The sequence below is a fragment of the Erpetoichthys calabaricus genome, chromosome 1 (genome assembly GCF_900747795.2).
Source record: "Erpetoichthys calabaricus chromosome 1, fErpCal1.3, whole genome shotgun sequence".
NCBI lineage: Eukaryota > Metazoa > Chordata > Cladistia > Polypteriformes > Polypteridae > Erpetoichthys > Erpetoichthys calabaricus.
This window is the reverse complement of record NC_041394.2, coordinates 313,007,309-313,020,966: the sequence shown is the minus strand read 5'-3', so window position 1 is coordinate 313,020,966 and position 13,658 is coordinate 313,007,309. Positions and strand designations below refer to the sequence as shown.

The following is a 13,658-nucleotide window of genomic DNA, read 5'->3' as shown; positions in this document are numbered from 1 at the left end:
TTAAGGCTAACACAGTACAATATCCTACTTCTATCTAGTGATAAATCTCAAGTAATTATTTTTTTTTCTAAAGGAGAAGCAACAGTCAACACAGGGTTGTACCTGTAGGCCATTTAATTTAAACAGTTTAAATATATTTTTAGTTTAAAAAAGAGTATAATTTTTCATTTAAACAGTACAAGTCATGTCACTGTCAACAGTAGTGTTTGAAAGTGTTCACAAATTGCTTGTGCTTGAGAATTTTAAGTTGTCTGTCTCTCCTTTGTCATTTGGTTTGAAACCAAAATAAGCCCACATTGCAGAACTTACACATGGCTTTAAAATAATATTCATTTTCAATCTCACTACTTTTTTTTATAATACTTGCCATCCACAAAAATAAATGAATAAGCAAATATGAGTAGGTCATATTTTACACAATTAAGGCACGTGCTACTGTGTTAACTGTCCACTGGCACAGGTCTAAGTTAATAAAATAATAAAATAAACCACACACATTTTTTTTACAGTTTTCAGGTGGGGGTTCTATGAGGAGACACTGAGTCTGTTCAACCAGATAAAGCTTTAAAACTTCAATCTGGGTGAATAAAAGCCATTTTACTTTAGTAGCATCTTGTTAGTTTCCATGTGCCTCCTCAGCTATAATGTAGAATGTGCTATTTATATATTGGGGTATTTGAAGAATATAAGAATTAAATATAAATTAAAATTAAGAATTAAATCGAATCTAAATATAGTGATATAGCACAAATATAAATTAAATGTAATTACATTTTAACTGTGTATTTTGCAAAATAAAAACTAATCCTTTCAGAATATATTTTAATTTTTCAGTATATTAATCAGAAATTCATGCATCAATTGTTCTTCCCATTGTAATAAATTCCTGCTGTTGAACATTGGCTTTCCTGCACTAGAAATGAAGACCACAAGTTATCACACAAGAGGTCTGCTCATTATATTATTTATTATTTTTTTACTCCTTTATATATATATATATATATATATATATATATATATATATATATATATATATACACATATATATACACATATATATACACATACATACATATATATATATACATATACATATATACATATATATATTTATATATATATAAATCACAGATTTATATCAGGTTTTTTTCTATAATTTGCTTAATTTTGCGACTTTTCTCATTGCACTAAGTATCATAGTTTGCTTGCAGGAGCAATTTATTCGCAATAATCCAAGACAGTGGGGCCCTCCTCACTCACGCGCCAGCCTCTGTTTGAATCAGTCTACTTTTCACCACGTTTTGGAGAGTACCTTTCCTCCGCTTAGCTAGCGATACTTGTTTATTTATTGATTTTTAAACTTTGTCCTGTTTCACTACTACGTGGGCGGAGCCACAGGGAACAGCTAGTGTGCATATAAATATAATATATAAGTATAAATATAAGTATATTGTAACACACATGGGCGGCACGGTGGCGCAGTGGGTAGCGCTGCTGCCTCGCAGTTGGGAGACCTGGGGACCTGGGTTCGCTTCCCAGGTCCTCCCTGCATGGAGTTTGCATGTTCTCCCCGTGTCTGCGTGGGTTTCCTCCGGGCGCTCCGGTTTCCTCCCACAGTCCAAAGACATGCAGGTTAGGTGGATTGACGATTCTAAATTAGCCTTAGTGTGTGCTTGGTGTGTGGGTGTGTTTGTGTGTGTCCTGCGGTGGGTTGGCACCCTGCCCGGGATTGGTTCCTGCCTTGTGCCCTGTGTTGGCTGGGATTGGCTCCAGCAGACCCCCGTGACCCTGTGTTCGGATTCAGCGGGTTGGAAAATGGATGGATGGATGTAACACACATGCGAGTAGGAGACAGCTAAAGGGCCTGAGTAAATGTAAAACTGAGTAAATATAAAAATACACCAGACCAGGGGGTGGCAGAGTGTGCTGACTGTCTCTCTCAGTTTCATGAAGACTATTCCCAGGAAATCTCGCTAGGTCCCAGCACCTCTGATGATGTCACTTCCGGTTCCAGCATAGGTGACATCATTTCCTTCTCCAGCCCTTAAAACCGCCATCTTTACCTCCAAGTATTCAGTTCTGTTTTGGACTCAGTTTTGTGAACATCTCTGTCAATAATTTCAAACTTTTGCAGTCGGGATATAATATATGGGTGGCTTCTCCAAACCTTAATAATGTCTGGAGAGTCATTCTTCTCACAATATATTTTATATATATATATATATATAGTGAGGGACAGCTTGTGTCCTTACCTGGCCGGGATGCTCTCGGGATGGAAATACCAGGGGAGAGTGTGCATAGGGCATTATCTCTCCCAGAGCTCTAGATAGCAGCCACCATGTGTTGCAGCAGTGCCTCAGATTTCCACGGGACATCATGGGACATGGAATTCTTCAGCTCAGCCCTGTTGGGTTCGGTGGATGCCACCATGGACTGCTGCGGAAACTGGGGAGGCCTACTTTGTCAGGTTCCCATCTCACCCGCAAGTGCTCCCAGGCCAATTTTTTGGGACACCAGAAGTATTTCTAAGAGCTCTATAAAAGTATATGCACATACATGCTAGTGGAGGCACCTGGTGTTTCCTTACGATATTTGGTATTGCATCCTTAACATTGCAGAAACATTAAAAAATGCTATCTGCATCAAAAGGTAATTTTTATTATAAAGAAAATTGTTACACAATGTTGTAATTTTTTAATTGGGACAAAGATAAACAGATTCTTTATAGCTACAGCTCTTAAAATGCTATACAGCATTGATGTATGAAAAGCAAGGAGTCTCTAGGTTAAGGTCAACAAAATTAAGAGACTCTCTTTGAGCTTTGTTGATGGACACCGTTGACATTTGAATTCATAACGTACGTGTGTTGGAATGATGGGTATCTATGGCCTGAATACATTTTCTCCTTTTTCGCAGTCTTTCAAAACTGTTGCATCAGTATTATGAGCCATTGGAATGTTGACATCAGTGCTGCTTCTCAGCTGGTATGTTTCTGCTTAGACAGTCCCTTTGTTCTGATTGCGTTTTCTCTGTCTTCCAAATATAAGTAAGGCAGGTTAAAAGTAATCATTAAAGAAAAATATCTTTATATAAATCATTTTCTCTAGTGTATCAGTAAAAAGGCATTGTCACACACAATTGCTTAGACTGGAATATGACCAACACCATGGAAGCCCTGTCCCTTCCGGGATTATGCTATAAAGGCCCAACAGTATCCAGAAGTTGTCCACTAAGAATCTGTGACCAATGAAAGCAGAGTTCTGAGTCAGAAGTGACTTCCTCATTCTTTTGTTGATTCACAGAAGCTACAGTATTTCTCAACCCTTCGTTTTGAATCTATCTTGCTTTCTTATATCATATACAGACATATTTACATGAAGGGTCAAACAACATTTTTTTCTGCAATTTACAAAATAGTAAATTTTCTTCAGAGTAATAATATTAATTATGAAAAACTAATAAAACTGCAAATACAGTGTACTGCACATAAAGGTGATGCTCATCAACAATGCTCAGGAGAAATACAAACATTAAACGTGGATGACATTGGAATGTGACAAGATGCTCCTTCTCTGATGACCCTTAAAGATGATATATTTAAAAACACCAACCTGATTGGGTCCAGTGTGAGTGCATTCTGCATTCGCGTGACATCCACCATTGTCTTGTAAACAGGGATTGATTTCTTGAAAGAAAAAAAGAGACATAAAGTGTACTCTGCTATTTATTTTTTGTTTTCATCCCATAAGCTAAAATAATTGATAAAATCTAGTAAGTAAGACTTTGTGGTCAAAGTGACAGAGATCCAGTCTTGTGAGGGTCATATCAAAAGTACTGAGCATTGTGGATACTCAGGGGGAAAGACAGGAATCTTGGCTGGGATAACAGAAGGTTTCATATTTGACTGGGAGAATGGACTCACCAGCAGCAGGTCTTTCCCCACCATAGCAGGTGGCAGTGTTCCGCGGGCCAAAACTGATTAGGACAGCTGCAGGGTTGTATGGAAATAGAGTCTGGAAATGCAACCCTGTCAGGGTTTTTGTGGTTCCCGCACAACGTGGCAGTACTCCAGACGACTTGGAGAGGAGACTGGAAGCAATTCACAAACCGACTTTAAAAGAAAGACTGTTGCCTCAGTTTAGGGAGTCACAGTTGGTAAGCAGTGGGCTACGGTCTTACAGGAGGAAAGAGGATTGTGTTTGGTGCTTTATTTTGTTATTATTCCTGTGAAGAAGGCATTGGGGCTCAATAAAACCCTTTATTTGAGTTGGAAGTGTGTCTGGGCATCACTGGATGAGAAAATAGCTCTTACTTTGAAGTGATACCACTGTCTGATTAAGCAACAATATGGGGGAAATCGAGCAGTATTCATACAGTAAATGTTGATGCAAAATATTTGCACTATACATGGAATGCACACAACTATTGTGAAACTAGCCAAAAGACCCAGGGATGCCTGAGTATAAGTAAACTGAATAAAAACTGTCTTTTGAAAATTCAACACGGCCATAAACAAACACGATGAGTCAAAAAGTTGCAATCTTTGACAAAAGCTATAACGCTGCAATATAATGAAACTGTTATATAGGTAAATTGATAAGAAAACACCTGTACATTCCTATGGACTTATCAGTCGGGATTAATTTTACGACATGGGATAAAGTAATCATTACCAGAGGACATAAGTAATTTTTGCCCTGTTCGAATCGCTGGTGTCAGTAACTTTTCAAGGACTGAGTGTTCATATCTCAATAAAAATGTCAAAGACTTTTACCTTCTTTAAAAACTCCATAAAAAATAACCCAGGTTAAACTAGTCCTGTTTGAATGGACATGTCAGTAAAATTCTGTCATTTAAGTATTTCAAATGGGACTAAAGTTATAGATGTCCTCTGGTAATAATTACTTTACCCAGTGACACCCTAAATAACTGGGGGTGCTATCCCTCGGAGGTCAGTTGGCATGCTGATATACACAATTTATACAGAAAAGCAGGTGACTGCAGACCTGTCCCCATTCGAGGTGTGAATGGACACATCGTTCTTATAAATAAGGGTTGCTAATGTGGACTGAACTGAGGGTATTCATACATGAATGAAAGGGAAGGAGGAAATGCTGTTAGAGAGTGAAGGACTGCCAGAAAATCATCGGTTATACCACCTCCTGGTATAAAAACTAATCCTGTCCAAACAGAGCTCCAGTAATTATTTCTTTGCTCCATCAACTGGTGTAAAAACGAATCCCATATGAATTATGAGACTCCATTTTCGCCAATGCAAAACTTTGTGTGTGCTGATGACAATTTCCTTACCCCAGCAAACTTGTGCTGCCTGATGGGAATTGTAGTCCTCATGTCGATGTGTTTTTTTTAAGTTACTCCCACTACCATTATAACCCCTCTTCCTGATACAGCACATAGCCTATATTTTAAGTTGGACCAATGGCAAGGCATGAAATTTTGTGAAAATATACTCAAAAGTTTTATCAAACAGACAAACAGATAAACAGACATCTAAACAGTTTACTATTCTATTTACTGTATATAGATGAAAGTGAATTTACTTACTAAAAAAAATAATACAGGCTCAAGACAAAAATAAAACTTAGTTCCAAAACTAAGAAAGCTGACATTTTATTCCTTCCTTCAGCATTAAAAAACAGAATGGAGTCAGTGCTTATTAGATGATTGTGCCACCACGTAAGTTAAATAAATGGAAGTCTTAAAAAAAACTTATTGTCCAAAACTGAGGGGTGGGATAGTTCAAGTGAAGGGATGACAACCCCTTTTGCCCCACCAGTGATGCCAAGCCCGGCTTAGTGCAACAGAAAACCAGCACACGGACAGGCTTTTAATCACCAATTAAAGATCCTGATTGCACTGGTTTATAATTCATGTAGAGCATGGTGGAAAAGGCACCAAAAATGAAGCCCTAGTTACCCATGTCCAGTTCCTACCAGTTGTGTCCGTAAATGTTCAACTTTTATTTTTTGCTTTGTATTTTGGTAAAGTATGAAATTTCAACTGTATGTTCATGCAATCATTGGGTGCTATATAAAATATTAAAATATAAATAAGGGTGGGTTTATCAGGCTCACAGCTGCTAATCCAAATATGTTTCCCAAATTTGAAGTGCACCACTCTTTTTTTTCTTTAAGATCCAAACTTTGCATATCAAACAGTAAGACTTGAAATGTAACAGTCCTAAGAAATCTTGGATACTTGAAAACTTTATTTTACAGCCTTGTGACTCTTAATAACGTCAAGAAATCCCAGGGAATTTCACGAAAGTAATCCAATGTGAATAATGCAACAATAATAATACAGTGGAACCTTGGGTCATGACCGTAATTCGTTGCAAAACTCTGGTTGCAACCCGAAGTAATTTCCCCCATAGGATTGTATGTAAATACAATGAATCTGTTCCGGACCGTACGAGCTGTATGTAAATATATATTTTTTTAAAGATGTTTAAGTAGAAAAATAGTTAATTATACCATAGAATGCACAGTGTAATAGTAAACTAAATGTTTACTTACTTCTTCTGTAATATTTACTTCTTCTGCTTGGGCTCTCTCGCCCATTCGTTCGTGCTCTCTCTCTCTCGCTTGCTCGCATTCTCTCTCTCTCTCTCTCTCTCTCTCTCTGCACAGGGAGAGACTGAACATGTGCGGAAATCATCGGAGCATACGAACTGGAAGGAAAACTGGCTTGTTCGTCACCCGAGTATGTGGTCATGAACAGATGTAAAAGTTTGTCGAACTTTTTGGTTGTAACCCGATTTGTACGTGGTCCGAGACGGTCGTGACCCGAGGTTCCACTGTAGTAATACCGTAATCCCGGAACTCCTCTACTTGAAACTCGCCCAGCTTTTCATCCCTGCCTCCACCTGTCAATAGATCACCATTTTTCTGACCCATAGGAAATAGCAGGTAAAACTGAAGAAACTCACATCTAGCTATTGCACAATAATACTTGTTTATCAGTGTTTATTTCAGCATTTTGCACTCTACACTTTGCATTAATATATATATATATATATATATATATATATATATATATATATATATATATATATATATATATTTTTTTTACATTCTCTGTCTTGTTTTTTATCTCTGGTATGTGATTAACAGTTGTGTGTATGTCGATTATGTACTGTAACTTATACTTGAAGAGTCATCAAAACTGGAGTCAGATTTCTTCTGAAACTTGACACATGTTACCTTCTACTCACAAGAGAGCATAATGCAAATTTTTCTTTTCCATGTTGCACAACATTATGTGATGTCTTTATACTTACCCAGGCAGATGACCCCATCTCCTGTGTATCCTGCATTACAAAGACAAGAACGTTTCCCTGGAGTAGTCCTCTTACATACTGCTTGAGATGAACAGCTTCCATTATTACTGGCACACGCATCCACAGCTGTAAGAAGGGAGAACAAAGCATAAGTATAGTTCAATCTATTGTGAATGTAGTGGACTATCAGATATTAATTAATAGGTTAGAACAGTCTGTGGGAGTCTCTGGCTCTGTATTGGACTGGTTCTCCTCATATCTAACTAATAGGAGTCTCTCGGTTGGACTCTCGGTTGCATAATTTAATGTCTGTTACTGCTCCTCTGATTTGTGGGGAACCACCGGTCAGGCCGGTACTGTTTTCCTTATACACTTTCCTTTGTCTCAGATTATAAATTATTTTAAGTGCATCTCATATCACAGAACAGAGTAGGAGCATCTACTTTGTTCAATGCTTGTATGGACTGGGTGCTGGGCAAGGTCGTGGGGTTCAGCTGCTGTGGGGCATCTGTTGGTGAAGAAAGATTCACTGATCTTGACTTTGCTGACGATACTGTGATCTTTGCGGAGTCACTGGAGGGTCTGATCGGGGCTCTTGAGAGACTGGGTGAGGAGTCTGAGTGTCTGGGTGGGAGAGAGTCCTGGATAAAAACCAAAATCCAGGCCTTTAATGACCTCGTAGGCACAGCCATCAGCAGTGTGTCTATCTGCGGAGAGTGTCAACCTTGACAAGAGGTTTACTTACCTTGGCAGTGACATTCATGTTTCTGGTGACTCTTCCTATGAAGTCAGTAGACGGATTGGGAGAGCATGGGGGGTTACGAGGTCACTGGAAAGGGGTGTGCTCCTGATATCTTTGCAAAAGGACGAAGGTCCAAGTCTTTAGAGTCCTAGTGCTTCCTGTCTTGCTATATGGTTGCAAGACCTAGACACTACCCAATGACCTGAGACAAAGACTGGAAACCTTTGGTACTGTGTCTCTTCGGAGAATCCTTGGGTATCGTTGGTTTGACTTTGTGTCAAATGAGCGGTTGCTCATGGAGTCCTGAATGAGGCACATTACCTGCATTGTGAGGGAGTGTCAGTTACAACACTACGACCATGTGGCGCAATTCCCTGAGGGTGATTCAGCTCGTAAGATCCTCATTGTTGGGGATCCGAGTGGCTGGACCAGGCCAAGGGGTCTCCCATGTCACACCTAGCTGCGGCAGACAGGTGGTCATTTCTGGAGGGTGGGATTGGACCACTTGTCTGTCTGGGGGGTTGCCAACCGGGATCCCGAGCTGTTTCGTTGCATGGTGGGTGTGGCAACACATTACCAGTACATGCTCCCCAACTTGACTTTACTTGACTCATATCATCTTTATGCAGATGATATAAAGCTTTATATCTCATTTAAACCCAATCCAATTGAGAAATTGTTCATTTGATTAACTGCTTGTCATAGATCAATAATTGGCTTGGTAATAACTACTTGCAGTTGAACTCAGGAAAGACTGAGGTTGTGATTATTACTCCCCCTAGCCTTCACTCTGAAATTAGTCTTAAGATGGCTTCTGTCTCCCCAATTGCCAAATTGAACTTATGTAATCTGGGGGTTATTTAAGCCTAGATTCACATATAAGGTTTGTTAGCCGCTCCTGTTTCTTTTCTTTTAAGAAACCTTTCTATACTGAGGACCATAGTCACAAGACCAGAATTGTAGATGCTTGTAAATGCTTTTATCTCCTCAAGTCTTCACTGCTGTAATGCTCAGCATAGTAGTCTGAATAAATCCTCTCTATCTTGGCTGCAGTTAGCTCAAAATGCAGCTGCTATACTTTTAAGTTTATCTAGTTGGAAGGTGCATATTACTCCCATCTTGAACGAATTGCACTGGCTTTTGGTTTGTTATAGAATTTGCTTTAAAATTTTGGTGCTTACCTATAGAGCTATTATTACTGGCCTCCTGCACTATCATACAGCCTGTCGGGCACTTAGGTTTGGTCAACAGGGCCTCTTAGTCATTCCTCGTACCTGGCTCAAGCTACATGGGGGTTGAGCATTTCAGTCCATTGCACCAAGGCTCTTGAATGGTATTCCACTAGCGTTGCGCATGGCTGAGTCAGTTGAATCTTTTAGTAAGAAACTTAAGACATGTTTGATTAAACAGGCTTTTGAACACAGCTGATACTGTATATCACTTAACGTAACATCTGCTGTATGCCAGGACCTGATCCAGGGTACCAGTCCATTATTGGACACACTTGCACACACCTTCATTCTACCATATGGGGCCAGTTTAGAGTTACGAATTGCAGTAACTCACATGTCTTTGGTGTTTCGAAGGGTATATGGAGTATCAGAGGAAAACTCAAACAGACATGGGGAGTACATGCAGACTCTACACAGACAATGAGTTGGGACAGGATTCAAATTCAAGAAGCTAAATAAGTCACACAACAGCACTAACAATGAGGCTGTCCATAATAAAAAAGACAGTCATATATATTATTATACAGTATATTAAGAAAAATGATAAATATTATAAAACAATTTTAGAAACAAAAAGAAGAATGTGGAAGGAACCAGTGATGATACTAGAACAGTGGTTCTCAACCTTTCTAGTGCCGCGACCCTTTAATACAATTTCCCATGCTGTGGCGACCCCAACTGTAAAATTATTTTCGTTGCTACTTCATAACTGTAATTTTGCTACTATTATGAATCGTAATGTAAATATCTGATATGCAGGATGTATTTTCATTGTTACAACTTGAACATAATTAAAGCGTAGTGATTAATAACAAAAACAATATGTAATTATATATATTGTGAAATATTTATTTCTAATTACAAATAAATTAAATTTTGTCTTTATGACTTACGTTTATTTGTTTTTCTTCATTGTGTATTGAACTGTATTCACCGTATTCATGTTGTATACTTATGTGAAAATGTGAAAAGCATGGCGTAGCATAGGTAACAGTCTTAATATAACAACAGTAAACTACATTGCTACAAAATTGTTGCGACAGTAGGCATAAAAAGCCAACGTCAGTGAGAAGGTTGAGTCTGCTTCTTTCTCACCAGATCAGAAATTCTTGGGGCAGTCTTTGCAAGAGCACAATGAAGATCATCTTCTGCAAAAAGTGTACTTCTGTATTTAGACTTGATAACCAACAAGCTGGAAAACCCTGTTTCGCAAAGATATGTTGTTGGAAATGGAAGAAGAAGGTGCAACACTGTCTCAGACAGAACATGATATGACTACAAACACTTGATCCAGAATTTTGTAACTGACATTGAAGATAAATCATATTCTCGCTGCATTGCTATTAATGACTTCAGTGAACTCCTCTTGTGCTGTCTCAGGAACATCTTCAACTTTGACTGTGGATGGACTTCTGGCAAGTGCAAACGGAGTGTCAGGTAGATTTGGAAAGTACGATGAAATTTCGTCCGCAAGCATGTGCAAGTGTTCTTTCACAGAAATTATCATTGTAATCCTTTTGTCAGGTTCAATGTCATTTTCCTCAAAGAAAGCAGATAAGGTGGGCAACATGTAAATTTTATTTTCATCCAATTTTTTTTGCCAAAGCTGAAGTTTCATTTGGAATGATCAGATATTTTCAGACAAATCGAGGCATGTTGCATTTGGTCCTTGTAGTGATAAATTTAACTCATTCAAGATGGCAAAGATGTCAACCAAGTAAGCTATTTTCTGCAGTTCACTTTCATCGCTGAAAAGTGCTTTGAACTGCGGTCTTGCTTTCTGATTAAAAAACGTTTTTAGTTCATCATGAAGATCAAAAACACGTTTTAAAACTTTTCCTCTCGACAATCATCTCACTTCAGTGTGAAATAGCAGAGCATTGTTGGACGCAACCAACTCATTATAAAGTTTCGAAAACAGTCGACCGTTTAAAGCACTCGCTTTTACAAAATTGACGGAACTTACGGCGCTTTTCATTACTTCTTGTAACTCTTGTGGCAGCGTCTTCATTGCTAATATTTGTCGATAAATCATACAGTGAGTTCCGATGACTTTTGGTGACTCATTCAGTACCAAACGTTGAAATCCAGACCGACATCCTAGCATAGCTGGAGCACCATCTGTGCAAACACCACAAACATTTTCCCAAGAGATCTTATGCTCTTTCAGAAATGAACCAATTGTGTCAAATACATCACGTGCAGTAGTTGTCGTTTCAAGAGGTTTGCAAAAAAGAAACTCAACTTTAAAGTCGCCATCATTAATATACCTCAAGTAAACCAGTAATTGTGAACAGTTTGCAACGTCTGTAGATTCATCAAGCTGGATGCTAAATATTGGAAGTGGAGCAGATTTCATTTCCTGGATTACCTGATCAATAATATCAGCAGACATGTCATCTATTCTTCTGCGGACAATGTCGTTAGATAAGGAAATTGCACTCAATTTCGTAACAAATTCGGCTCCAATCATAACTCGAATAATGTCTTTGGCCACTGGCAACAGTAAATCTTCAGCAATGGTGTGAGGTTTCATAGCTCTGGTGATTCTGAGAGCCACCAAATATGAAGCTTCAACGGCTGCTACGTTTTGTTGGTGGTACTTGCCGCCAGTGTCAAGTCTGTGGCTTTCTTGACTCCATCAGCTTTGCTTCTAAAATACTGGGTATCCTTGCCGGCAAAGCTCAGATGCTTGCTATCAAAATGACGTTTCAGTTTGTTCGGCTTCATAGATTCGGCTGATAGAACTTCATTACAAATAACGCATTGCGGTTTCTCAATTCCTGCTGTAACTATTTGAAGTAAAACCATATTGTAAAAAATCGTCACTATATTTTCTTTTCTTAACGTTCTTCTCTACATGATCCATTGTCATGGGTTGGTTCGCGCTGTTTGATGTACAGTAATGTAAACAGTTAAAAATAATAAAGTTACGACAATTAAAACGTTTGAAATTATTCTGATTCAATTGTCTGCAACATCTATCCTCGAATGACAATTATATCAAAAAACTAGTAGCTACCAATGGAAAATATTCGTACAATAACAAGTTTTACACATTAGAATAGACAAAACCCATATTTCCAATGGTCTTAGGCGACCCCTGGCAAATTGTTATTCGATCTCCGATGGGGTCGCGACCCACAGGTTGAGAACAGCTGTACTAGAATGTCATCCTGTGGTGGGTATTTGGATATGTAAGCATGGCAACTAAATACCACAAAGTTTATTTTTACTGACTTTTTCTTGGATGGCCCTTTTTAATAGCAATGCCCAATTGTTGCTTACCAATTGCCCTTCCCCTGAAAGGAACTATAGTATGTAGAGGTATTGGTAAAGCTTTCGTTAAGGTACTGCAAAAACAAATCTATTACTCTTTTACTGGTATATAACAAAAGATTCTTTTGGTCTCACTAATACAAAATAAAAGTGACATGCAAACAAAGGAAAAAAGAATGAAAGTGGCAATAATAAAAACTGGAGAACACATCTTACAAGAAGTAGTCAGCATCAAATATTTGGGAAAAATGATGTCAGTAGAAAGGAAGAAGTGAGAAAGATATAAAAACACTCATAATAATGGGAAAAGCAGCCTGCAATGCAAAACAAAAAATTCTAAAAATAGAATGGAGAGAACACTGAAAGAGAACAATAAAAACAGTAATCAGGAGTGTTGCATTGTATGGTGATTTGGACAATGAGGAAAGGGGATATAAATAGATTGGAAGCATTTGAACTGTTGGTATGGAGAAGGATGGAAACGATCAGTTGGGTGAATAAAGCATCTGCCACTTTTGCCAATCTCTCAGGTCTCCTAATCAATGGTGCCTGGTGATGGTATCAAATTTCATTCTAGGATCTTTTCATGTGTAGCTGCTGGCTTGTGGAATGAGCTGCCCACCTCCATTAGTAACTCTGACTCCCTCACTTTGTTCGAGAAGCATGCAAAGAATCTCTTGATTTGGTGAATTCCTGTCTGATAGCAGTTAGGTTTTGCAAATCTGAGAATTGTAACCTATTTTATATTGTTTTGAGCTTTTCGTCTGTGGAAATGAATTTTGTACCCTTGTCCAGAAACACTTGTTCTCAGACAGTCCCACGACTGATGTAAGTCACTTTGAATAAAAGCATATGCTAAGCAAATACATATAAATGTAAATCTACAGGAAAGGACTGGAGAAGAGAGAGAGACACATTGGAAGAGGTGAGAAGATGGAAAGGGAACTATAGGTGACATGCACTATATGGAGGGAGACTCCTGTAAATAGCATTAGAGAGAAAACCGGAAGGAAAGAAATCAAGGAGAAGGTCAAGGTTCTATTATCTGAAAGATGGTAAATCATACCAAGAAGTGAAACAAAGAGCAGAAGACAGAATACAATGG

The 13,658-nt window shown here is 38.4% G+C and overlaps 1 protein-coding gene across 1 annotated transcript in view; it reads right to left on the bottom strand.

The window, feature by feature from the left end:
- stab2 (stabilin 2) overlaps window positions 1-13,658 on the bottom strand; it is a 253,190-nt gene that overhangs the window by 84,637 nt on the left and 154,895 nt on the right. Inside the window, exons 42-43 of the mRNA XM_028817445.2 lie at window positions 7,301-7,426; window positions 3,612-3,685 (exon numbers count right to left, since the gene is read on the bottom strand). Of these exons, the coding sequence (XP_028673278.2) occupies window positions 3,612-3,685; window positions 7,301-7,426 (200 nt within the window). The remainder of the gene's footprint in view (window positions 1-3,611; window positions 3,686-7,300; window positions 7,427-13,658) is intronic.